Below are 27426 nucleotides of genomic sequence, written 5' to 3' on the forward strand. Positions count from 1 at the left end.
CCTGTTAGAATAAGAAACAGGTATCTGCCTGAAGTAGACAGTCACTGAAGTCACTAAGTGGCAGAAGACAGAAAACAAAAAATTGAAAGTAGGAAACAATCAGCAGATACGATACCAAACATGAGCTGTCAGTGACAATGGATTAAGTCCTTCAATTAATGGCTGACCCAGATGGAATTAAAAGAAAAAATCCAGGCTGGGCATGGTGGCTTACACCCATAATCCCAGCACTTTGGGAGGCTGAGGTGGGAGGATCACTTGAGCCCAGGAGTTCGAGACCAGCCTGGACAACATAGTGGGACCCCATCTCTATTTTATAAAAATATTTTGAAAAATGAAAAAAAATTTAATTGTGTTCTGCTTTAAAAAGACAAATTGGCCCAGAATGGCAAAGAATAAATAAAACAAACATGGGCAAAAGAGAGTCAGGTGGTACCAATAATATTGGGCTAAGTAGCATTCAAGATAAAGATTATTAAATAATAAGTTATTTAATACTAGAGTAATTGCATATTAATGAAACCTACAATCCATGGTAGAGAAATTATAGTCAATAATAGTTTTATGTATTCATTAAGGTAACAACAAGCAAACAAGCTTTAATAGTTTTATATGCTTTATAATTGTTTTATGTGCATTAATTCTCATTTCTTATGAGGCAAGCACTATTATTATCCACATTTTGTTGATGTAAAAACCGAAGCAGAGAGATTAATTAGCTTGCCCAAGAGATGTGACATTCTGGGATTTGAGACAGTGGTTTGGCTGTGTAGGTTGCTTCAATAACCAAGAGATGCTTCAAATCAAATTTTTAAAATATGTTTTTCAGAAGCATTTTCCTGATACTTCTCCCCTTACATGGGTATTAGTCTTTTGGGTTGAAAAACATGAGTAAGTGCTAGAAGAGCAAAATATGCATCCAGCTTTAATAGTATGGCTGTTTTTCTGAGCCTTGGCATGTCATTGCTTTTATTTTTTATTTTTATTTTATTTTATTTTTTTTTTTTGAGACGGAGTCTCACGCTGTTGCCCAGGCTGGAGTGCAGTGGCGCGATCTCGGCTCACTGCAAGCTCCGCCTCCTGGGTTCACGCCATTCTCCTGCCTCAGCCTCCTGAGTAGCTAGGACTACAGGCGCCCGCCACCGCGCCCGGCTAATTTTTTGTATTTTTAGTAGAGACGGGGTTTCACTGTGGTCTCGATCTCCTGACCTTGTGATCCGCCCGCCTCGGCCTCCCAAAGTGCTGGGATTACAGGCTTGAGCCACCGCACCCGGCCGTCATTGCTTTTATAATTGACATGAAGGTTTTTTGTTTTTTTTGGCTGAGAATAGCACTGAACTCAGTGGGAGGGACTGTGGGTTGTAAGTTGTCCGCCTCAATGGAGTTGAATTTAAGTTTCTTGGTTTCCAAAGAATGGTTTGTTTAAAGACTCTCAAATTGCAAGTTAGAACTGACTTCAGTCTTTGAGGTTTTACCATTTAGTGAATTTTTCTTAAAAAGCAAGATGATGTTAAAATTATCCCAGATTTATTAATCTTTTTTTTATTGCCCCTGGATTTTGAGTCGTGGAAAGCCTTTCCTTATTCTAAGGTTAACAAGAAATTCACCCATGTTTTCCTCTAGTATTGCATTGTTTCATCTTTTATGTTTATTATTTATTTTATTTTATTTTTTTGAGACAGGGTCTCACTGTGTCACTTAGGCTGGAGTGCAGTGGAATGATCTTGGCTCTCTGCAGCCTCTGCCTCCTGCCTCCCGGGTTCAAGCGATTCTCCTGCCTTGGCCTCCTGAGTAACTGGTATTACAGGCACCTGCTGCCACACCTGGCCAATTTTTGTATTTTTTTTAGTACAGATGGGGTTTTGCTATGTTGGCCAGGCTGGTCTTGAACTACTGATCTCAAGTGATCCACCCGCCTTTGCCTCCCAAAGTGCTGGGATTACAGGTGTTAGCCACCGTGTCCAGCCTAAAATTTATTCTGATATGTGGTATGATATCTAGTTCTAACCACTTGGTTATGGTGCATTATTTTCTAAATGTGGTATTGGATTCTTTTTATATTTTGTTTAGAAGTTCTGTATCAATATTCATGAGTACCATTGGTCTCTAGTTGTTGTTTTTCTTTGTGCCGTCTTTATCTGGTATAGGTATCAGTGTTATATTTACTTTGTAAAAGGAAGTTGGAAGTTTTCCTTTCTTTTTAGTACTCAGGAATAATTTTAAGAATTGAGACTATTTGGTCTTTGAAGGTTTGGTAGAATTCCACTGGGAATCCATCTGGACCTGGTGATTTTCTGTGTGGTAGTTCCTTAATTGTTTTCTCTATTTTTTTCTTATTTTTAATCAGGCAGCCTCTGAACCAGAATAGGTTCAGAGAGGCTCCCTCTATTTTTTTTTAAATACAAATTGGTCTGCCTAAGTTTTCTTACTCTAATGGGTTAATTTTTGTAGACTGCATTTCCCTGAAAAATTACGCATTTGTTCTAGGTTTTCTGACTTATTTCCACAACTTTTTAGTCTTTCCCCCTGGAATCATGCCCCTTTCCATAAACAGGGCTCTGATGTACCAGCAGTATTTTCACACTTTGGGTGGACTTTCTGTTTCTGGGGGTGGTTTTAGAGCAATTTTAGGCCTGCCACTAGCTCCCCTGTTCTCTACACCATGCTTTTTTTCTCAGAATGCTCTTCTTTTGCACAAAGGCTTGGAGTAGGAGGATGAGCAGTCACTCACTGACGTTTGGTATATTTTCTTTTTTTGCTTACAGGTAATCTGGAAGTTTGGGCATTCTCTTAAGCTGAGGGTGTGGTTTTCATGTCATTTTATTTGTTTATTGTTTTCTTGTGTGTATTTCTTAGAGACAGGGTCCCCTGCTTGCTCTGGCTGGAGTGCAGTGGCATCTTGATCATAGCTTACTGCATCCTCAAGCTGCTGGGCTTAGGTGTCCCACCTCAGCCTCCTGAGTATCTGGGACTACAGGAGCACACCACCATCCCTGACTAATTTTTTTTTTTTTTTTGAGACGAAGTCTTGCTTTGTCCACCAGACTGGAGAGTAGTGGCGCAATCTCGGCTCTCTGCAACTTCTGCCTCCCAGGTTCAAGCAATTCTCTCACCTCAGCCTCCCGAGTAGCTGAGACTGCAGGTGCATGCCACTATACCCAGCTAATTTTTGTAATTTTTTGTAGAAACAGGGTTTCACCATGTTGGCCCCGCTGGTCTTGAACTCTTGACCTCAAGTGATCCACCCGCCTTAGCCTCCCAAAGTGCTGGGATTACAGACTTGAGCCACTGCGCCTGGCCCCTGGCTACTTTTTAAATTTTTTGTAGAGATAGGATCTTGCTATGTTGCCCAAGCTGGTCTTGAACACCTGGCCTTAAGCAATCCTCCCACCTCAGCCTCCCAAAACACTGGGATTTACAGGCATGAACCATTGTGCCTGACTTGTTTTGTTTTTAATTCTATGTTGGTTTTGAAGGATGTGTGGGTAGAGATGGATTTAGGCAATCATTGTTGTCCTTGGCTACCTGAAAGTCCAGGCACTCTTCTAGATACTTTATAAATATTAACTCATTTTATCCTCTCAACAACACTATGACATGGGTACTATTACACCTTCCATTTTATAGGACTTAACAGAGGACTTAACTTAGCCCAGGGTCACAGAGAGGTGGGCTTCAGACCAAGACAATCTGGCACCAGAGTCTATGTGGCTACCGCTAAGGCTTTGCCACCATGTGTTAGTGATTCTCAGCCCGTCATTTGGGAAGGGACTGCCTTTTTTAAAAAAAAAATTTTAAATTTATGTTTATTTTATTATATTTTTGAGATGGAGTCTGCCCCTGTTGCCGAGGCTAGAGTGGAGCGGTGTGATTTCAGCTCACTGTAACCTCTGCCTCTGGGGTTCAAGTGATTCTCATGCCTCAGCCTTCCAAGTAGCTGGGATTACAGGCGCCAGGCTCCAGCCACCATGCCCAGCTAATTTTTGTATTATTATTATTATTATTATTTTTTGAGACGGAGTCTCGCTCTTTCGCTCAGGCTGGAGTGCAGTGCTGTGATCTCGGCTCACTGTAACCTTTGCCTCCCAGGTTCAGGTGATTCGCCTGTCTCAGCCTCCTGAGTAGCTGGGACTACAGGCGTATGCCACCATACCTGGCTGATTTTTTGTATTTTTAGTAGAGACGGGGGTTTCACTGTGCTGGCCAGGCTAGTCTCAAACTCCTGACCTCAGGTGATCTACCCGCCTTGGCCTCCCAAAGTGCTGGGATTACAGGCATGAGCCACCGTGCATGGCTGGATTATCTTTTTTTTTTTTTAAACCCAAACCATAAACCCAATATTCTGAAAGATTTGGTCGCCACACCTGTATTATATAATAATTAGTTTTTCCTTTTTTTTCCTCTTGGTAGAAGGCACATATGCCACTCAGTTTCCAGCTGCCACACCTAATTAGCATAATTGTTTTGCAGCCAAAAGCAAAAGAGAGTTGACATTTTAATTAGCTTATGTACGTAGACAAACTGAGGCTTAATGTAAGAGTTTCATTATACCTTTTTGAAAAATTATAAATAGCTAGAAGCCAGTTGTCATTACTTTTTGATCCCTTAGAGCTCTGGGCGTCTATGTGGGAACCACAGATGAAAGAAGCTGCAAGTAAGGGGTTTTTTTTTCTTAACAGAATAGTTTAACCATTCTGAATGCAAAAGTATTGGGTGCTAGAATAATAGGTGTCACATAAATTGAGGTTGACATTTTCCTGGGTGAAATTCTATTCTGTCTCAGTCTTCTTTTTTTTTTTCAGATGGAGTCTCACTCTGTCACCCAGGCTGGAGTGCAGTGGTGAGATCTTGGCTCACTGCAAGCTCCGCCTCCTGGGTTCATGCTATTCTCCTGCCTCAGCCTCCCGGGTAGCTGGGACTACAGGTGCCCACCACCACACCCAGCTAATTTTGTTGTATTTTTAGTAGAGATGGGGTTTCACCGTGTTAGCCAGGCGGGTCTCGATCTCCTGACCTCATGATCCGCCCGCCTTGGCCTCCCCAAAGTGCTGGGATTACAGGCGTGAACCACCGCGCCCCTGGCCTTTTTTTTTTTTTTTTTTTTAGACAGAGTCTTGCTCTGTCGCCTAGTCTGGAGCACAGTGGCGCGATCTCAGCTTATTGCAACCTTTGCTTCCCGGGTTCAAGTGATTCTTCTGCCTCAGCCTCCCGAGTATCTGGGATTACAGCTGCATGCCACTACTTTCGGCTAATTTTTGTATTTTTAGTACAGATGGGGTTTCACCATTTTGGCCAGGCTGGTCTCAAACTCCTGACTTCAGGTGATTCGCCTGCCTCGGCCTCCCAAAGTGCTGGGATTATAGGTATGAGTCACCGGGCCAAGACTCAATCTGACAAGCTCTCAGAGGGAGTAAAAAGCAAATGAGGGCCGGGCGCGGTGGCTCACGCCTGTAATCCCAGCACTTTAGGAGGCCGAGGCGGGCGGATCACAAGGTCAGGAGATCGAGACCATCCTGGCTAACACGGTGAAACTCCGTCTCTATTAAAAATACAAAAAATTAGCCGGGCGCGGTGGCGGGTGCCTGTAGTCCCACCAGCTACTCAGGAGGCTGAGGCAGGAGAATGGCATGAACCCAGGAAGCGGAGCTTGCAGTGAGCCGAGATCATGCCACTGCACTCCAGCCTGGGCAATAGAGTGAGACTCTGTCTCAAAAAAAAAAAAAAAAAAAAAAAAAAAGCAAATGAGTATTTCATTATTTTGATCTGAGCTTTATGATTTTTCTTTTCTTTTTTTTTGAGATGGAGTTTTGTGTTGTTGCCCAGGTTGGAGTGCAGTGGTGGCGATCTCAGCTTACCGCAACCTCTGCTTCCCGGTTTCAAGCGATTCTCCTGCCTCAGCCTCCCGAGTAGCTGGGATTACAGGCATGCACCACCATGCCCGGCTAATTTTGTATTTTTAGTAGGGACAGAATTTCTCCATGTTGGTCAGGCTGGTCTCGAGCTCCCAACCTCAGGTGACCTACCCCCCTCGGCCTCCCAAAGTGCTGGGATTACAGGTGTGAGCCACCTCGCCCAGCCCTTTTTTTTTTTTTTTAAAATCTGAGAGAAGGTCTCGCTCTGTTGCCCAGGCTGGAGTACAGTGGTGCGATCTCTGCTCACTGCAGTTTCTGCCTCCCAGACTCAAGTCATCCTCCCACCTTAGCCTCCTGAGTAACTGGGACTGCAGGCATATGGCACCACACCTGGCTAATGTTTGTATTTTTTGTAGAGACAGGGTTTTGCCATTTTGCCCAGGCTGGTCTTGAACTCCTGACCTCAGGTGATCTGCCCACCTTGGCCTCCCAAAGTGTTGGGATTACAGGTGTGAGCCACTGTGCCTGGTCTCTTTCTCTATTGTAAGATACTTGAATTGGGTCAATATTTGTGGAGAAGTCTCTTAAAAGTTCACTTGATTGTCAATACCAGAACTCTGCATTTAGTATTGACTTATATTCCTGGGAGCATTTCAGAGCATTCTGTTAGCCTAGAAAGATCCAGGATAATTTGACGTTAGAAGTTACTGTTGCCATGAATCTCAGTGACTTTTGGAATCTGTGAGGAATATCTTTTTGCTGGAAACTAGAGAGGTCTCCTCTGAAGCAGATGCCATTCATGATGGATTTCATCATTTGTGGGTTTTAAAAAACATTTAGTTTGAAATAATTTCAAATTTAAATAAAAGTTGCAAAATAGTACAAATAATTCATGTTTACTTTTCATCCAGATTTACAAGTCAACCTTATACAGCTTGAGTATCCCTTATCCAAAATGCTTGGGACCAGAAGTGTTTTCGATTTCAGATTTTTTCAAATTTTGGAATATTTTTATTATATACTTAAGCATCTCTAATCCCCAAATCTCAAATCTGAAATACCTGAAATGCTATGATGAGCATTTCCTTTGAGTGTCATATGGGCACTTTATTTATTTATTTAATTAATTTATTTTTTGAGATGGAGTCTTGCTCCATCACCCAGGATGGAGTGCAGTGAGCGATCTTGGCTCACTGGAAACTCCACCTTCTGGGTTCAAGTGATTCTCCTGCCTCAGCCCCCTGAGTGGTTGGGACTATAGGCGTCTGCCATCATGCCGGGTGATTTTTGTGTTTTTAGTAGAGATGGGTTTCACCATGTTGGCCAGGCTGGTCTTGAACTCTTGACCTCAGGTGATCTGCCCGCCTCAGCCTCCCAAAGTGACCAGGCTGAGCCACCAAGCCCGGCCCATTTTTTTTTGAGACAGAGTCTCGCTTTGTTGCCCAGGCTACAGTGCAAGTGGCACAATCTCGGCTTACTGCAACCTCTGCCTCCCAGGTTCAGGCAATTCTCCCTGCCTCAGCCTCCTGAGTAGCTAGGATTACAGGCACGTGACACCATGCCCAGTTAATTTTTGTATTTTTAGTAGAGACAGGGTTTCACCATGTTGGCTAGGCTGGTCTTGAACTCCTGACCTTAGGTGATCCACCTGCCTTGGCCTCCCGAAGTGCTGGGATTACAGGAGTGAAGCACTGCGCCTGGCCGTGGATTTTGGAGCATTTTAGATTTGGGATACTCAACCTGTACCATGTTTGCCTTCTCTCTCTCTTTCTTTCTGTGTAATATATCTATATATATAAATTATATATACACTACACATATATATGTATTGCATGTATATGTATGTATTTTATATATAAAATGCACATCTACATATAAAATACACATGTATATATACATGAGTATATATATGTGTCTCTGTATTTAAGTTTTGTTGGAACCACTTGAGGGTAAAATGCAGACATGGCGTCTCATTGCTCCGAAATACTTCAGTGTATATGTCCTAAAAATCAAGGATACTTGGTTACATAACCACAGTATATCACCAAAATGTATATTATAACAAGACTACTATCAAATCTTTGTACCTCTTTCAAATTGTTTCAGTAATATCCTTATAGCAAAAGACAAAACAACCACAAAAACTCTTCTTCCCTTTTATTTTGTTTGTTTTGGTCCATTATATTTCCAGGTTATGCATTAATGCATTGCATTACTTGCTAAGTCTTGTTACTGGCCTTTAATTTGGATATTTCTTTGCATCCCGCCTGACTCCTCTTCATGGTTATATCTTTTTTTTTTTTTTTTTGGGAGACAGAATTTTGCTTTTGTTGCCCAGGCTGGAGTGCAATGGCGCGATCTCGGCTCACTGCAACCTCCGTCTCCCGGATTTAAGTGATTCTTCTGCTTCAGCCTCTAGAGTAACTGGGATTACAGACCTGCGCCACCTTGCCTGCCTAATTTTGTATTTTTAGTTGAGACAGGATTTTGCCCTGTTGGTCAGACTGGTCTCGAACTCCTGACCTCATGATCTGCCCGCCTCAGCCTCCCAAACTGTTGGGATTACAGGCGTGAGCCACCGTGCCTGGCCTTTTTTTTTTTTTTTTTTTTTTTTTGAGACAGGGTCTTATTCTGTTGCCTGGCTTGGAGTGTAGTGGTATGATCTTGGCTCACTGCAACCTTGACCTCCTGGGCTCAGGTGATCCTCCCACCTCAGCCTCCTTAGTAGCTGGGACTATAGGCATACACCACCATTCCTGACTAATTTTTATATTTTTTGTAGAGACTGGGTTTCACCATGTTGCCCAAGCTGGTCTTGAACTCCTGGGCTCGAGTGAACCACCTGCCTTGGCCTCCCAACATGCTAGGATTACAGGTGTGAGCCACTGCACCTGGCCCTAATTTTTGCAATTTTTGTAGAGATGGGGTTTCACTATGTTGCCCGGGCTGGTCTTGAACTCCTGGGCTCAAGCGATCTTCCCATCTCAGCCCCGCAAAGTGTTGGGATTATAGGCATGAACCACTGTGCCTGGCTGAGGATTAAGTTTCAACCTGAGGGGACAGGCATTCAAACTATAACATTGTCCTTTAGTCACTGGCTTAGTTCACTTAGAATGTTTATCTATTCTTCCATCTATATACGCTGTAGAATGTTTATCTATTCATCCATCTATATATGCTGTTTCCTTTCACCTTTTGGCTTTTGCAAATAATGCTGCTATGAATATGAGTTATAGAAATATACCAATTTGAATCCCTGTTTTCAATTACTTTGAGTATATACCTGGAAGTGGAATTTCTGGATTATACGGTACTTCCATTTTTTTTTTTTTCTTGGATCATATGGTACTTCCACTTTTTTTTTTTTTCTTTTTTGAGGCAAGGTCTTCACTCTGTCACCCAGGCTGGAGTGTAGTGGCATGATCTCAGCTTACTGCAACTTCAGCTCCCTGGGTTCAAGTGATTCTCTTGCCTCAGCTTCCCGAGTAGGTGGGATTACAGATGCGTGCCACCACGCCCGGCTAAGTTTTGTATTTTTAGTAGAGATGGGGTTTCACCATGTTGGTCAGGCTGGTCTTGAACTCCTGACCTCAAGTGATCTGCCCACCTCGGCCTCCCAAAATTCTGGGATTACAGGCGTGAGACACCGCACCCAGCCTCCATGTTTCAATTTTTAAGCAAACAATTAGTTAAAAAAATAGGAAACCAAGAGAATGAACTATTTACTATTTTATTCCATGGGTTATAATCTGTTACTGTCATTGCTTATTTTGAGGTACAAATTGTCCCTTCTTTGGCCAGTGGAGGATCCTGCAATTTGTCTCTTGTGTCCTTTTCATAGCTCCTTGTTGGAACTCTTTCTTACTGGCCCACAATAGGATGTTCCAATTTCATCTTCTTACTTTTACTGCCCCAACCCTGGGATCAGCCATTTCTTCAAAGAGGCCAGTTCCTTTCATTGGAGAATGAAAAACCCAATATGTAGAAACCAAGATAGAGGTGTTAGGTGTGATTGCTACTGGAGTGTCATTACTTCCAAACCCTTTCAGAAGAGACCTAGGAAATTGTGTGTGTGTGTGTGTGTGTGTGTGTGTGTAATCATAAAAACATGTACACATACACCAAAGCATATATTTCTTTTTTTTTTGTGATGGAATCTCTGTCGCCCAGGCTGGAGTGCAGTGGCGCAATCTCGGCTCACTGCAAGCTCCACCTCCCGGATTCACACCATTCTCCTACCTTAGCCTCCCGAGTAGCTGGGACTACACGCCCAGCTAATTTTTTGTATTTTTAGTAGAGACTGGGTTTCCCCGTGTTAGCCAGGATGGTCTCGATCTCCTGACCTTGTGATCCACCTGCCTCAGCCTCCCAAAGTGCTGGAATTACTGGAGTGAGCCACCGTGCCCGGACTATATTTCTTTATTATTATTATTATTTTGAGATGGAGTCTTGCTCTGTCACCCAGGCTGGAGTGCAGTGGCACAATCATGGCTCACTGCAACCTCTGCCTCCTGGGTTCAAGCAATTCTCCTGTCTCAGCCTCCTGATTAGCTGGGATTACAGGTGCCCACCACCACGCCCGGCTAATTTTTGTATTTTTAGTAGAGATGGGGTTTCACCATGTTGGCCAGGATGGTCTCCAGCTCCTGACCTCAAGTGATCTGCCCACCTTGGCTTCCCAAAGTGCTGGGATTATAGGCGTGAGCCACTGCTCCCATTCAGAATCATACATATACGTATATATTTCTGTATCTACATATCTGTCTTTACATATATATATATTAAAAATTAGAGTTTGCACTAATACCTCCAATTACAGTCTAACATCATGGAATTTATTCTGGCTTTCTCCCTTCTCATATATGTGTCTCCCTTCCCAACAGTGAGAAACCTGGCTTGCTATCCTTAACATGGTAACTTATTTATTAAGTAGTTTATTCTTTTTTTTTTTTTTTTTTTTTTTTTTGAGATAGAGTTTCGCTCTTGTTGCCCAGGCTGGAGTGCAGTGGTGCAATCTTGGCTCACTGCAACCTCCACCTCTTGGGTTCAAGCGATTCTCCTGCCTTAGCCTCTGAAGTAGCTGGGGTTACAGGCATGCACCACCACGCCCAGCTAATTTTGTATTTTTACTAGAGACAGGTTTCTCCATGTTGGTCAGGCTGCTTCCAAACTCCCAACCTCAGGTGATCCACCTGCTTCGGCCTCCCAACATGTTGAGATTACAGGCGTGAGCCACTGTGCCCTGCCTCTAGTTTATGGATATTTATTCCATGTGCTCAGTCTTGCGACCACATGGTCTGTTTTCTTGGGCCTGGCCCCATCAGTGCACAGTCTTAATACCCTAGTCCCAGTCCCTCTGATCGTATCCCCAGCCCCGCCTACTGAATCCCAGGTCTCTACCAAAGGAAAGGCAAGGAGGAGGCATTGACTAAGGAGAAGAGGGGGAAGGGACAGGGAAGGTCTTGATTTGTATTTTCTAAAACTACTCTGCTCATAATGCATCTTAGCTGTGTTGTTGTGGAAAGTAGTGCTGACAGTGTGGTTTTTTTTTTTTTTATTACTTACTCTCTCTCTCTTTTTAAGATGGTTTCACCCAAATATCACTGGTGTGGAGGCGGAAAACCTACTGTTGACAAGAGGAGTTGATGGCAGTTTTTTGGCAAGGCCTAGTAAAAGTAACCCTGGAGACTTCACACTTTCCGTTAGGTAAGTTGGAATGAAGAGAGAGAATCCTGAGAGTGTTTTCCAGGTTAGGAGGTGGTAAAACCATGCTTGGACAGCTTGCTGCCTGCATTTCCAGCTTGAAGGCCTTCCCTGAGCCCTGGGCTGCCTTCAGGGTTTACGGAGTGGCCTCCTGGACATTTAGCAGAAGGGGAATAAGAAGGGCCCTTCTTCTCCCCCCTGAGACCTCATGGAAGGTGAGTTGGAGCAGGTCATAGAAGTTCTTAAGCCCTCCAGTGCTTAAGCCTTGTTCCATGCATCTTGAACCTGGTTTCTGCATTTTTCTTTTCCTTCCTGTTGATTTATTTAAACATTTTATTTCTTTTCAATTTTTTTTTATAGAGGTGGGATCTTCCAATGTTGGCCAGGTTGGCCTTGAACTCCTGGCCTCACGCAATCCTTCTGCCTCAGCCTCCCAAAGTGTTGGGATTACAGGTGTGAGCCACCATGCCTGGCCTTCTTTTTTTGAGACAAGCTCTTGCTCTCTTGTCCAGGCTGGAGTGCAGTGGTGCGATCACAGCTTACAGCAGCCTTGAACTCCTGGGCTCAAGTGATCCTCCTGCCTCAGCCTCCTGGGTATCTGGGACTCCAGGCTTGTGCCACCATGCTCAGCACTTTTCAAAAATATTTTTTGTAGAGATGAGGTCTCACTGTATTACCAAGGCTGATCTTTAACTCTTAGCCTCAAGTGATCCTCCTGCCTCAGCCTCCCAAATGTTGGGATTACAGACATGAGCCACCACACTCAGACTCTGTTGATTTCTTAACAAGAAAAATACTTGTTAAGAGTTTCTTCAGCTCACTTTCCTTTATCAACAAGTAAAACATGACTGAGGAAGTTGTGGTCCCCTTTGTTCCCCTGCCCAGGCTCGTTTCCCTCCCTCTTTGCCCAGAGGAAACCACCAAGAGGTTGGCATATATTCTTCCTGAACATATTTTTATAGTTGTACTGCATTTGTACTGTGTATGAACAATACAAAGTTGGTTTTTGTGTTTTAAAAATTCACATACATGGATTTATAATGTATGTATCATTTTGCAACTTAAAATTTTTTTTTGAGCTCTATGCTGATTGATAAAGATCTAATTTTTTTTTTTTTTTTTTTTTTTTTTTGAGAAGGAGTTTCACTCTTATTGCCCAGGCTGAAGTGCAATGGCATGATCTCAGCTCACTGCAACCTCTGCCTCCTGGGTTCAAGCCATTCTCCCGCCTCAGCCTCCAGAGTAGCTGGGATTACAGGTGTGTTCCACCATGCCCAGCTAATTTTTGTATTTTTAGTAGAGATGGGGTTTCACCGTGTTGACCAGGCTGGTCTCAAACTCCTGACCTCAGGTGATCCACCTGTCTTGGCCTCCCAAAGTGCTGGAATTACAGGCATGAGCTACCATGCCTGACTTTTTTTTTTTTTTGAGACAAAGTCTCGCTCTTTCGCCTAGGCTGGAGTGCAGTGGCCACAATCTTGGGTCACTGCAACCTCAGCCTCCTGGGTTCAAGCAGTTCTCCTGCCTCTGCCTCCTGAGTAGCTAGGATTACAGGCATGTGCCACCATGCCCGGTTAATTTTTGTATTTTTTTGTAGAGACTAGGTTTTACCATGTTGGCCAGGCTGGTCCTGACCTCCTGACTTAAAGTGATCCACCTGCCTGGCCTCCCAAAGTGCTGGGGTAACAGGCGTGAGCTATCGCGCCTGGCCTGAGAAATCTCATTCTTACTCCTACTCCTTTGTACCACACTATCTCCATCCTGTAGGTAGCCATTTCTATTAATTTCTTGTTTATTCTTATGTGTTTCTTTCATTCTTTTTCTTTCTTTTTTTTTTTTTTTTTTTTGAGACAATCTTGCTCTGTTGCCCAGACTGGAGTGTAGTGGCACAATCTTAGCTCCCTGCAACCTCCGCCTCCTGGGTTCAAGTGATTTTGATGACGCAGCCACCTAAGTAGTTGGGATTACACCACCGTGCCCAGCTAATTTTTGTATTTTTAGTAGGGATGGGGTTTCACCATGTTGTCCAGGCTAATCTCAAACTCTTGACCTCAAGGGATCTGCCTGCCTCGGCCTCCCAAAGTGCTGGGATTATAGGCATGAGCCACCATGCCCAGCCCTATGTTTCTTTTTACAAAAATAAGCAAATTTATATTTTTATTACTATTTTCCTTTTATTTTTACACATCAAGTAGAACATTAAATATATTTCTTTGTAATTTTTTTTCACTTACCTAAATCTTTTAGTGATCTCTCTCATCTTTTTAATCAGCTGGATAGCATTCTATCATGTGAATATTTCATAACTTCTATATACTGTCACCAGCAGGTAGCGATTTAGTTGTGTCCAGTATTTTAAAATGATACATAATGCCTCCATGAATGTAGTAACCTTTTGCATATATTGTTTTGTGCTTTGGGATAACACTACCTCATATTCAAAACTGTGTCATTACATGTGTCTTTAAAATTACATGTGTCTTTTTATTTTTATTTTTATTTTTTTTGAGTCAGAGTTTCACTCTTGTTGCCCAGGCTGGAGTGCAGTGGCGTGATCTCAGCTCACCGCAACCTCTGCCTCCCAGGTTAAAGCAATTCTCCTGCCTCAGCCTCCCCAGTAGGTGGGATTATAGGTGCCCGCCACCACGCCTGGCTAATTTTTGTATTTTTAGTAGGGACGGGGTTTCACCGTGTTGGCCAGGCTGGTCTCGAACTCCTGACCTCAGGTGATCCTCTCACCTCAGCCTCCCAAAATGCTGGGATTACAGACGTGAGCCACTGTGCCTGGCTATCTTTTTTTTTTTTTTTTTTTAATTGCTGCATAGTAGCCCGGCACGGTGGCTCATGCCTGTAATCCCAGCACTTCGGGAGGCAGAGGTGGGCAGATCACGAGGTCAGGAGACGGATACCATCCTGGCGAACAGGGTGAAACCCTGTCTCTACTAAAAATACAAAAAAAATTAGCCTGGCATGGTGGCGGGCACCTGTAGTCCCAGCTACTTGAGAGGCTGAAGCAGGAGAAGGGCGTGAACCTGGGACGTGGAGCTTGCAGTGAGCCGAGATTGTGCCACTGTACTCCAGCCTGGGCGACAGAGTGAGACTCTGTCTCAAAAACAAAAAAGCAAACAAACAAACAAAACAAACAAATTGCTGCATGGTATCCCATTGCATGAATAGTAACAGCAATTTTTGCAATGCATAGTATTCCATTGTATGAATAGTAATGTAACACAATTTGTTTATACATTTTTATGATTAAAAAGCAAAATGGTTTTTGGTAGCTATTCAGTTATTGTTACTTAATATATGCAATTCGATAGGCCAGTCTTTCAAAATAGAAGATATACCAGATAGGTCGGGCGTGGTGGCTCACGCCTGTAATCCCAGCACTTTGGGAGGATCACCTGAGGTGGGTGGATCACCTGAGGTTAGGAATTTGAAACCAGCCTGACCAAAATGGAGAAGCCCCATCTCTACTAAAAATACAAAATTAGCCGAGCGTGGTGGCGCATTCCTGTAATCCCAGCTTCTCAGGAGGCTGAGGCAGGAGAATTGCTTGAACCTGGGAGGCGAAGGTTGCAGTGAGGCAAGATCACGCCATTGCACTCCAGCCTGGGCAACAAGAGCAAACATATGCAAGGTAAACAAAAAGACCTTTGTGTTGAGTTGGTTGATTATGTGGTTATTTCACCCATCATATTTCTTATAGGGAATGGGTAAATTCGTTTCTTGGGTTTCTTTCAACATTTAGATGAAGTCTGACGTGGAACATGAGATCTGATTTTACTGGTGTAACTCGTTATTTGTCCCCTTGCCTCCCTTTCCAATGGACTATTTTAGAAGAAATGGAGCTGTCACCCACATCAAGATTCAGAACACTGGTGATTACTATGACCTGTATGGAGGGGAGAAATTTGCCACTTTGGCAGAGTTGGTCCAGTATTACATGGAACATCACGGGCAATTAAAAGAGAAGAATGGAGATGTTATTGAGCTTAAATATCCTCTGAACTGTGCAGATCCTACCTCTGAAAGGTCAGTAACATTTTAGTGACCACAAAGTCTGCTGCTCCCTTGTGCCCTATGTGTCAGAAATGCATGACTGAGGTCTGTGTATGACTTTCTGACTCCAAAGGCTTGTGACTGTTTTTTGAGCTGTAATCTTTAAAGAATTATTAAAGTGAGACTAATAGCATCAAATTATTTTCAGAGTACCTTTTTCTTGCAAAAGTTTTAATCAGTGTTACTTACACTCATCCTATGGGGATTGCATAGCATTCCTGCATATACTTGGTTACATGTATTAGTTTTAAGACTTATTGAACTTTGGCGGATAATCTTTGAGAGTTATTAGAAGAAAACAAATGATAATGGAGACACCAAAATAGCAGCAGTTTTCTATGGTGGCTCTCGACCAGTTATTCAGCAGTGCCACCAACAGATGTCAGTTTAAGCTCAGAAGTGGAAAAGCAGAGAGCTCAGAGGGTCAGCTTTTTCATCAATTCTTTTAATGTTATCTCCACAATTATGTGAGAGTGACCTTACTTAGAGAGAATTGTGTTATTTTCAAGATCTGTCCCCCTGTATTGGAACTAGCCTGATGAAAGCATGGGCTTGACTTATTTATTGATTGTATTTGTTTTGTACACTCCCAGTCTCCTCTCTGACTTGGTGCAAATTCAGGATCTCTTAGTTTGTATATTTTGTGTCTTCAGGTATGATTTTATTAGCTTATACCTTTATGTCAGTGCTATTATGTGCTGATAATTTGTTTCTCTAGCTACCACTATAGCTTCAGGCAAAAGACTGTCAGCCAACTCTGTACAGTTTATTTCTAAATTTTACTGTTTTCAGTTGAGTGTGGATGAAAAATAACTCAAAGTTTATTCGTTTGATGATGAGCCATTAACACCACCTGCCATGATAGTGCTTGCTTTCTGACCAAGATCCTGAGGGAAAAAGCCACTTTATTAATAGAACTAGGTTAAAATGCTTCCCATAGTAACATGGAGCAGTATTGTCTCAAAGTCTGTCCTTGGATGGCCTTGGATGCCTGCATCAGGACTGTCTGATGTGCTGGTTTAAATGCAGATTCCTGCGCCTCATTCAGACTTAAGTGTATTGATATTGATGGCTGTGGAGCCTGGGAATTCATATTTTTAGCAAAATCCCTCATTTTTACTCCAAGTCTTATGTGCATTACACAGTTTGAGATGATCACTCAGGATATAGTCCAAAGACACTGGAGGCTGTTGAATTATAGGTTGTATATATGGAAAAGGTTGAAATGTTTGAATTAATTTATAATGAAGATCCTTTTTAATTGAGTGTTTACATGCCAAAGCAAGGACAAACATTCAAAATGATTTTCTGTCTCTATTACAACTTTTTCTTTCTTTCTTTGAGATGGAGTCTCACTCTGTCACCCAGGCTGGAGTCAAGTGGCGTGATCTTGGCTCACTACAACTTCCGCCTCCCAGATTCAAATAATTCTCTTGCCTCAGCCTCCCAAGTAGCTGGGACTACAGGCATGTGCCACCATGCCCAGTTAATTTTTGTATTGTTAGTAGAGACAGGGTTTTGTCCTGTTTGTCAGGCTGGTCTCGAACTCCTGACCTCAGGTGATCTGCCCACCTCGGCCTCTCAAAGTGCTGGGATTATAGGCATGAGCCACCGCGCCTGTCTCTATTACAACTTTTTATTACGACTTTATTTTTTAAATTATTTATTTATTTACTTATTTTGAGATAGAGTTTCGCTCTTGTCACCCAGGCTGGAGTGCAGTGGTGCGATCTCGGCTCACTGCAACCTCCACCTCCTGGGTTCAAGTGATTCTCCTGCCTCAGCCTCCTGAGTAGCTGGGATTACAGGCACTCGCCACCACGCCCGGCTAATTTTTTATTTTTAGCAGAGACAGGGTTTCACCATGTTGGTCAGGCTGGTCTCGAACTCTTGACCTCAGGTGATCCACCTGCTTCAGTCTCCCAAAGTGTTGGGATTACAGGCGTGAGCCACCGTGTCTGGCCAACTTTATTTATTTTTGAGACAGGGTCTTGCTCTGTCACCCAAGCTAGAGTGTGGTGGCATGATCATAGCTCACTGCAGTCTCAACCTCCTGGACTCAAGTGATCCTCCTGCCTCGGCCTCATATTGTAGCTGGAATTACAGGCAGATGCCACCATGCTAATTTTTAATTGTTTTGTAAAGATAGATTTCACTGTGTTTCCCAGACTGGTCTTGAACTCCTGACCTCGAGTGATCTTCCTGCCTTGGCCTTCCAAAGTGTTGGGATTACAGGCATTAGCCACTATACCTGGCCTGTAACTTATTTAAATGGCTATAATTAAATAGTTGTTCCTTTTAAGATTGGGCAGTGGATGAATGGCAAATTGCATTTTTAAAAGAGGAGGGATTAAAAAAAAACAGGAAAGATTGGGGGCATTTGTCTCTAAACGACTGGGCTCAATTAAGAAGTTTAGTGGTCATTCTTACCATCTTTGTGGTTTTTCCTGCCCGCATGGGATGCAAATTTTCTGTCTCAGGTGGGATTGATCAATCCCTTGGAGGAATGTGTCTGTTTTTTAATTGTGTTTAGGAGAGCTGACTGTATGTAGTAGTTTTGTGAAAGAACAACATGCACCCATAGTAGAGCTAAATTCTTTTTTATTTTTTAAAAACTTTAGGTGGTTTCATGGACACCTCTCTGGGAAAGAAGCAGAGAAATTATTAACTGAAAAAGGAAAACATGGTAGTTTTCTTGTACGAGAGAGCCAGAGCCACCCTGGAGATTTTGTTCTCTCTGTGCGCACTGGTGATGACAAAGGGGAGAGCAATGACGGCAAGTCTAAAGTGACCCATGTTATGATTCGCTGTCAGGTAAATCTCCAGTTGAACTATGGGCCTGGCAAGATGTTGTCTTTGGGTGATTTTTCTGCTGGAAAAAGACAGACACCATTACATTCAAAGTCAGATTGTCTTTTTAAAAAAATTAATTAATTAATTATTTTATTCTAATTAATTAATTAATTTATGTTTTTTAGACAGAGTCTTGCCCTGTCACCTAGAGATGGAGTTTCACCACATTGGGTCTGGTGACCCAAATCTTTGAGTGATTTTTCTGCTGGAAGAAGACAAACACCGTTACATTCAAAGTCAGATTGTCTTTCTGTTTTTTTTTTTTTTTTTTTTTTTTGGTGAGACAGTTTTGCTCTTTTTGCCCAGGCTGGAGTGCAGTGGCGTGATCTCGGCTCACTGCAACCTCCGCCTCTTGGGTTCAAGTGATTCTTCTTCTGTAATCCCAAGTAGCTGGGATTACAGGCGGCTGCCACCATGCCCGGCTAATTTTTTGTATTTTTTTTAGTAGAGATGGGGTTTCACCATGTTGGCCAGGATAGTCTCAATCTCTTGACCTCGTGATCCACTCGCCTTGGCCTCCCAAAGTGCTGGGATTACAGGCGTGAGCCACTGTGCCTAGCCTTCTGTTTATTTATTTATTTTTAAATATTTATTTATTTATTCATTTGAGACTGGATCTTGCTCTGTCATGGCTCACTGCAGCCTCAACCTCCCTGGGCTCAGTTGATCTTCCTTCACTCACCCTCTTGAGTAGCTGGGACTACAGGTGTGTGCCACCATGCCCAGCTAGTGTTTGTATTTTTTGTAGAGATGGTGTTTCGCCACATTGCCCAGGGTGGTCTTGAACTAGGGCTCAAAAGGCTTGCCTGCTTCAACCTCCCAAAGTGTTAGGATTACAGATGTGAACTACTGTGCCTGATCCAAAGGCAGATTTTCTTTGCTCACTTAGTCAAGGTCATATATGCTTTTATTATACTTAATGTATTAGTATGGTTAGTATATTAGTATATTAGCATATTTACTATATTATTATACTTGAGTATACTGAGTATATTTACGCTTTTAGTATATTTGTATACACACACCACATTTTTATTATTTATCTTTTTTTTTGAGACAGAGTCTCCCTCTGTCACCCAGGCTAAAGTGCAGTTGGCTCACTGCAACCTCTGCCTCTTGGGCTCAAGTGATTCTCGTGCCTCACCGTCCTGAGTAGCAGGGATTACAGGCATTCACCACCAAGCCTGGCTAATTTTTGTATTTTTAGTGGGTACAGGATTTCACCATGTTGGCCAGACTGGTCTCGAACTCCTGACTTCAAGTGATCCGCCTGTCTTGGCCTCCCAAAGTGCTGGAATTTAGGCGTGAGCCACTGCACCCAGCCTATTATCTATCTTTTGATGGACATTTAAGTTTTCTCCATATACTAGCTATTGTGAATAATGCTGTAGTGAATATGAGAGTGCTTGAAAACACCAATGTAACATAAAGGTAACAAATAATAAACGTCATCTGTTTATTTTGAAAGGAACTGAAATATGACGTTGGCGGAGGAGAACGGTTTGATTCTTTGACAGATCTTGTGGAACATTACAAGAAGAATCCTATGGTGGAAACATTGGGTACAGTACTACAACTCAAGCAGGTGAGCGGATTGGAAAGCTCAAGCTTTCTCCTTAAAAACTTAAAAAAGCCGAGCGCGGTGGCTCACCCCTGTAATCCCAGCACTTTGGGAGGCCGAGGTGGGTGGATCACCTGAGTTTGGGAGTTCAAGACCAGCCTGACCCACACAGAGAAACCCCATCTCTACTAAAAATACAAAATTAGCCAGGCTTGGTGGTGCATGCCTATGATCCCAGCTACTTGGGAAGGCTGAGGCAGGAGAATCGCTTGAACCTGGGAGGTGGAGGTTGTGGTGAGCTGAGACTGCGCCATTGCACTCTAGCCTGGGCAACAAGAGCAAAACTCTGTCTCAAAAAAAAAAAACCTTAAAAAAGTCCTAATAGAGAATTTTGCAAACATACAGAGGTAGACAGAATAGTGTCATCAGCCTCTGTGTACCCATCCCAGCTTCAACTCATCAAATCTTTTTTTTTTTGAGACAGTCTTACTCTGTCACCCAGTCTGGAGTGCAGTGGTGCAATCTCGGCTCACTGCAACCTCTACTTCCTGGGTTCAAGTGATTCTCCTGTCTCAGGCTCCTGATTAGCTGGGACTACAGGTGCCTGCCACCATGCCCGGCTAATTTTTGTATTTTTAATAGAGACGGGGTTTCACAATGTTGGCCAGGCTGGTCTCGAATTCCCGATCTTAGGTGATCCGCCTGCCTCAGCCTCCCAAAGTTTTGGGATTATAGGCGTGAGCCACCACACCCAGCCCTAAATCTTTTCTTCTTATTACTCCACTCACTGACTGCCTCCTATAGTACTTGGAAACATATTCCAGATTTATATTATTCCCATATTTATCTGTGAAAGGCCTTACAGAGGTTTTTTGTTTTTTGTTTTGTTTTGAGACAGAGTTTTGCTCTGTCAGCCAGGCTGGAATGTAGTGGCGTGTTCTTGGCTCACTGCAACCTCTGTGTCCCGGCTCCAAGAGCTTCTCCTGCCTCAGTCTCCTGAGTAGCTGGGATTACAGGTGGTGCCACTACACCCAGCTAAGTTTTGTGTTTTTAGTAGAGATGGGGTTTCACCATGTAGCCAGGCTGGTCTTGAACTCCTGACCTCAAGTGATCTGCCCGCCTCAGCCTCTCAAACTGCTGGGATTATAGGCGTGAGCCACTGTGCCTGGCCTAAGGCCGTACACAGTTTTAAAGAAAATTTTCATTATAGATCCACTTCTGGTTACCTTTAGGTAACCTCACTTATTCACTTTGGCATTGTTGCTATTTCAAAGTTCACCTTTATGATAGTGGAAAATGATATAATCTCTCTAAATAATGTTGTAGTCTATTCATAAGGAAAAATAGACTTGGCCGGGCGTGGTGTCTCACGCCTGTAATCCCAGCACTTTGGGAGGCCAAGGCTGGCGGATCACAAGGTCAGGAGATTGAGACCATCCTGGTTAACACGGTGAAACCCCGTCTCTACCGAAAATACAAAAAATTAGCTGGGCGTGGTGGTGGGCGCCTGTAGTCCCAGCTACTCGGGAGGCTGAGGCAGGTGAATGGCGTGAACCTGGGAGACGGAGTTTGCAGTGAGCCAAGATCGCGCCACTGCACTCTAGCCTGGGCGACAGAGCAATACTCCGTCTCAAAAAAAAAAAAAAAAAAGGAAAAATAGACTTGAATTTATATCAGCAAAATAAAGTGTATGTGGAGACTGAAGACAGACACATTTTCTGGCTGAACAGAAAAGGTGGTGAAACTATTTGAAAACCTTTATTGTGAATTACAGGGTCCTACGAACTCTCTGTCCGTGCCTTTATGAGTATCAACATAGAAGTGTTTTTTGTTTTTTGTTTATTTTTGCATTAACAACCTTTTCTGTAATATTTTCTTTATTTTACATCAACTGCCGTACTCGATCAGCCCCTTAACACGACTCGTATAAATGCTGCTGAAATAGAAAGCAGAGTTCGAGAACTAAGCAAATTAGCTGAGACCACAGATAAAGTCAAACAAGGCTTTTGGGAAGAATTTGAGGTAAGTTATTAAAAAACTGTTTTTTTGTGAGTTGTTATATCCTATTTTTAGTGGAGGAGAAGTTGGTCTTGTGTTTGGAATTGGACCTGAGAGAGTTGAAATTGACGTCCTTTTTTAATTCAGCCATTGATTGACGTGGAACAAGTTGCTACGAGGGCTTCTTCGAAATAGAAGAGCATTGTGTTCTGAGGGAAGGGAGTTGGCAGTGAGTAGTCAATGGATGTGCCAGCCGCTCCATTTGGCTCTTTTGGTTTGGACTGGTGGCAAAATCTCAGAGAAACAAAAGGATCTAATTTCTTTGAAAGATTTCCAACATGCACTGGGGTCTTTAGAAAGAATCTGTAGCCTTAGTGCAGCAAATGGGTATGAATAAAAGAGAAACACCTTGTGGTGGCTTTTTTTTTTTTTTTTTTTTGAGACAGGGTCTTGCTCTGTCACCAAGGCTGGAGTGTAGTGGCGTGCTCTTGGTTCACTGCAGCCCCGACCTCCCTGGGCTCAAGTGATCCTCCCATCTCAGCCTCCTGAGTAGGTGATACTACAGGCACATGCCACCATGCCTGGCTAATTTTTGTAGTTTTGGTAGAGGTGAGGTTTTACAGCATTGCCCAGGCTGGTCTTGAACTCTTGGGCTCAAGTGATCCTCCTACTTCAGCTTCCTGAGTAGCTGGGACTACAGGCACACGCCACCACGCCCATCTAATTTTTGTATTTTTTTGTAGAGATGGGGTTTTGCAATGTTGCCCAGGCTGGTCTTGAACTCTTGGGCTCAAGTGATCCACCCACCTTGACATGCGAAATGTGGTGGCTTTAATTTCAGAGTTCAAATTGATGACTCTGGTAAGTTAAGTGAACTGATTTTTTTTTTTTTTAATTATTTTTGTTTATTATACTTTAAGTTCTGGGATATATGTGCAGAACGTTACAGGTTTGTTACATAGGTATACATGTGCCATGGTGGTTTGCTGCACACAACAACCCATCATCTAGGTTTTAAGCCCTGCATGCATTAGGTATTTGTCCTGATGCTCTCCCTCCCCTTTAATGCATCAGTGAAAAAGTGATGATAGGCTGGGTGTGGTGGCTCACTCCTGTAATCTCAGCACTTTGAGAGGGTGAGGCAGGCGGACCACTTGAGTCCAGGAGTTCCCCCCCATCCCCAGATAGTGTGTGTGATGTTCCCCTCCCTGTGTCCACGTGTTCTCATTGTTTGGTTTTCTGTTCCTGTGTTAGTTTGCTGAGAATGATGGTTTCCAGCTTCATCCATGACCCTGCAAAGACATGAACTCATTCTTTTTTATGGCTGCATAGTATTCCATGGTGTATATGTGCCCCCATTTTCTTTATCCAGTCTATCATTGATGGGCATTTGGGTTGGTTCCAAGTCTTTGCTATTTTAAATAGTGCTGCAATAAACATACATGTGCATATATGTCTTTATAGTAGAATGATTTATAATCCTTTGGGTATATACTCAGTAATGGGATTGCTGGGTCAAATGGTATTTCTGGTTCTAGATCCTTAAGGAATCACCATACTGTCATGCACAATGGTTCAACTAATTTACACTCCCACCAACAATGTAAAAGTGTTCCTATTTCTCTACATCCTCTCCAGCATCTGTTGTTTCCTGACTGTAAGTGAACTGATCTCTTTCCTGAAACTAACTTGGGTTGGAGAATGTCCCTGATGGGAATGTGATGTGTTCCCATTGCACTCTTCTATGTCACTTACCCATTGACAATGTGATCTCTTTCGTTTTCTCCTCATCCATTTGACAGAAAACTTCAAAAACAAGGATTCTGGCATATTTACCTTTGCAGTTGTCCCCAGCACATAGCACAGTGCCTGGAACATGGCACAAACTCCGTAAATGTTTGTTGAATGAGTATTTACATTTAACTCATGTTTACATCATTTTATTTTCCTGTTCTGTTTTATGGGAATGATTATTCTACGCTTTTTGTAGGACTACAATTTATAAGTATTTGTGGAATGAATGAATAAGTGAATGACTGGGCAAATAAAGTCCTTTTAGCCACAGTATGTGTGAACAACTTGCTGAGATAGATATGATTTCCCATTTTCCAGCTTGAGGGACCTAAGGGAGGTTAAGTAAATTGTTCAACCTTCATACCACAGTTTTTTTTTGTTTGTTTGTTTTGTTTTCTTTTTTTCCTTCTGAGACAGGGTCTCACTTTGCTGCCCAGACTGGAGTATAGTGGTGCAGTTATAGCTCACTGCAGCTTCCAGCTTCTGGGCTCATGCCATCCTTCTACTTTAGCCTCCTGAGTAGCTGGGACTACAGGTGTGCACCACTATACCCAGCTAATTTTTCATTTTTTGTAGATATGGGGTCTCACTATGTTACTCAGGTTGGTCTTGAACTTCTGAGCTCAAACAATTCTCCTGTCTTGGCCTCTCAAAGTGTTGAAATTACATGCGTGAGCCACTGTGCCTGGCCCGTACCACAGATATTGATTGAATTCCAGCACCGGGGAGGGGTGTAGAATAGAACATTCTCAGTCCTTGCTCAACATTGCTGAACAGAGACTTGAATTTGAGTTTATTCTCTCATCCCAGGCATTGGGTTAGGCTCTGAAGACACTGGTGAACAAGACAGATAAGGTTACTGCCTTTAAAGGGAGCTTCTAGTTGAGAGAAGGAAAATAGTGATGAAAAGCATCAATGAAAAAGTGATGATAGGCTGGGCATGGTGGCTCACTCCTGTAATCTCAGCACTTTGAGAGGGAGAGGCAGGCAGATCACTTGATTCCAGGAGTTTGAGACCAGGCTGGGCAACATGGTAAAACCCCATCTCTACAAAAAATACAGAAAGTAGCCGGGTGTGGTGGTGCACACCCGCAGTCCCAGCTACTCTGGGGGTTGAGGTGGGAGGATTGCTTGAGCCTGGGAGGTTGAGGCTGCAGTGAGCTGAGATCACGCCGGTGCACTTCAGCCTGAGCAACAGCCAGAACCTGTCCCAAAAGAAAAAAAAAATGATGATAAACATAATGAGTCAGAATTTTGAAGTCTCAGCCTCACTGTTGCCTTCCTTGTCCTCCACCTGCCTAGATAATAAAAGGCAGCATTTCAGCAGTCATTCATTACATTATGTTCACTTCATTTCACCTTCATAAAGCCTCATGAGGTAAGATGGGGAGATACAGAAGTTTTAGAAATCACTCATCAAAATTGAATGGAAAACCGATTTTTCCAAAATTTTTTAGTGCGGAAAATTTCAATTATAATCAAAAGTAGAGAGAACGGGATAGTTATAGCAGTATACCTGACACCCAGCATTAACAACTGTTGACATTATGGCCAATCTTTTTTTTTTTTTTTTTTTTGAGACGGAGTCTCGCTCTGTCGCCCAGGCTGGAGTGCAGTGGCCTGATCTCAGCTCACTGCAAGCTCCGCCTCCCAGGTTTAGCAGTTCTCCTGCCTCAGCCTCCCAAGTAGCTGGGACTGCAGGCACCCGCCACCTCGCCCGGCTAGTTTTTTGTATTTTTTTTTTTTTTTAGTAGAGACGGGGTTTCACCGTGTTAGCCAGGATGGTCTCTATCTCCTGACCTCGTGATCCGCCTGTCTCGGCCTCCCAAAGTGCTGGGATTACAGGCTTGAGCCACTGCGCCCGGCCAATTATGGCCAATCTTTTTCGACTATGCCCCACTCACTCCCCCAGCCCTGACTTGTCTTGAAGCAAATAATTCTTTTTTTTTTTTTTGAGATAGAGTCTCTGTCCCCCAGGCTGGAGTACAGTGGCTTGATCTTGGCTCACCACAACCTCCGCCTCCCGGGTTCAAGCGATTCTTGTGCCCCAGCCTCCTGAGTAACTGGGATTACAGGCGAGCACCACCACGCCCAGCTAATTTTTGTATTTTTAGTAGGGACGGCATTTTCACTATGTTGGCCAGGATGGTCTCAAACTCCTGATCTCAGGTGATCTGCCTGCCTTGGCCTCCCAAAGTGCTGGGATTATAGGTGTGAGCCACTGTTCCCGGCCTTGAAGCAAATCTTACACATCTTTCATCTGTAACTATTTTATTTCAAAAAATTATAACCTGAATAGCATTATCATATCTAAAACTATTAGCGGTAATTCCTTAATATTAACATATATCAGTCACTATTCACATTTTCCTGATTGCCACACACACACACACACACACACACACACTTGCAATTTGTTTTTTTTCCCTTTTTAGACAGTCTCGCTCTGTTGCCCAGGCTGGAGTGCAGTGGTGCGTTCTCAGCTCACTGCAACCTCCACCCCCTGGGCTCAAGTGATTCTCTTGCCTCAGCCTCCCAAGTAGCTGGGACTATGGGTGCCCGCCACCTCGCCTGGCTAGTTTTTGTATTTTTAGTAGAGATGGGGTTTCACCATGTTGGCCACGCTGGTCTCAAACTTCCGACCTCAGGTAATCCACCCACCTCGGCTTCCCAAAGTGCTGGGATTACAGGCATGAGCCACTGTCCCCGGCAGCAATTTGTTTGAATTGGGAGTGCTTTCTTCCACCCTGATTATGAAAAAATTTCAAATGTGTATAAAACAGATTCATATAAAGGATCCTGATATGCCATTATCAGCTTTATCAATTATCCCCGACATATTTTTTATTTATAAATATTTCAATATTTGTGGAATCCTTAAAAATGCACCCCATAACCCAACATTGTTCATATTATACCAGTTGTCTTATAATTAAAAAATATTTTGTTCAATAATTTTTCAGATAAGCTTCACACACTGTGGTTGACTAAGTCTCATAGTATTTCTGTTTTAAAAATCTTAAGGCTGGGCATGGTGGCACACGACTGTAATCCCAGCACTTTGGGAGGCCGAGGTGGGTGGATCATGAGGTCAAGAGATCGAGACCATCCTGGCCAACATGGTGAAAACCCGTCTCTATTAAAAATACAAAAATTAGTTGGGCATGGTGGTGCATGCCTGTAGTCCCAGCTACTCGGAAGGCTGAGGCAGGAGAATCGCCTGAACCCGGGAGGCAGCAGTTGCAGTGAGCCGAGATCACACCACTGCACTCCAGCCTGGAGACGGAGTAAGACTCCATCTCAAAAAAGAAAAAAAAATCTTAAGTCCCTTTGAATACTTTGACGCCCCTTCCATCTCTCTTGCTCTGTCTTCCTTCCCCATCTCCCTGTCTTTTCTGCTGTTGAAGAAAGCAGATCCTTAGTCCTGAGAATTACTTATAGTCTGGATTTTGCTGAGTGTCTCTCTGTGGTGGACTTAACCATGTATCCATCCCTTATATTTCTTGGAAGTTGATATATCTAGATACTTTACTGGATATAAGTTTTCTTTGGCCAGACAGCATGCATGGTGGTGTTTCAGGAGGTGCTTATGTCCTGTTGTTT

General features: G+C 43.1%; 1 protein-coding gene and 1 long non-coding RNA gene across 11 annotated transcripts in view; one reads left to right on the forward strand and one right to left on the reverse strand.

Moving 5' to 3' along the window:
- The window catches only part of PTPN11 (protein tyrosine phosphatase non-receptor type 11), a 116441-nt gene that overhangs the window by 18244 nt on the left and 70771 nt on the right, over window positions 1–27426 (forward strand). For 7 of the 9 annotated variants that reach the window (XR_013400598.1, XR_013400600.1, XR_013400599.1 and 4 more), the window contains 5 exon segments: window positions 11436–11558; window positions 15396–15590; window positions 18239–18431; window positions 19939–20055; window positions 21940–22053. Coding sequence is in view for 3 of the 9 variants with exons in the window: in NM_001261109.1 (NP_001248038.1) it covers window positions 11436–11558; window positions 15396–15590; window positions 18239–18431; window positions 19939–20055; window positions 21940–22053 (742 nt within the window). In the remaining 6 variants the exon portion in view is untranslated. 9 annotated transcript variants of the gene reach the window in all.
- LOC144333083 (uncharacterized) lies at window positions 22474–27141 on the reverse strand. Of its 2 annotated transcripts, XR_013401435.1 has the most exons (3): window positions 26954–27141; window positions 24776–24870; window positions 22474–23141 (listed from the first exon to the last, which is right to left on the reverse strand). It is a non-coding gene; the product is annotated as an uncharacterized LOC144333083 (long non-coding RNA). The 2 variants fall into 2 exon arrangements; XR_013401436.1 differs by lacking the exon at window positions 26954–27141 and having other exon boundaries at window positions 24776–25050.

Source organism: Macaca mulatta, chromosome 11 (genome assembly GCF_049350105.2).
Source record: "Macaca mulatta isolate MMU2019108-1 chromosome 11, T2T-MMU8v2.0, whole genome shotgun sequence".
In the NCBI taxonomy this organism is placed as follows: domain Eukaryota; kingdom Metazoa; phylum Chordata; class Mammalia; order Primates; family Cercopithecidae; genus Macaca; species Macaca mulatta.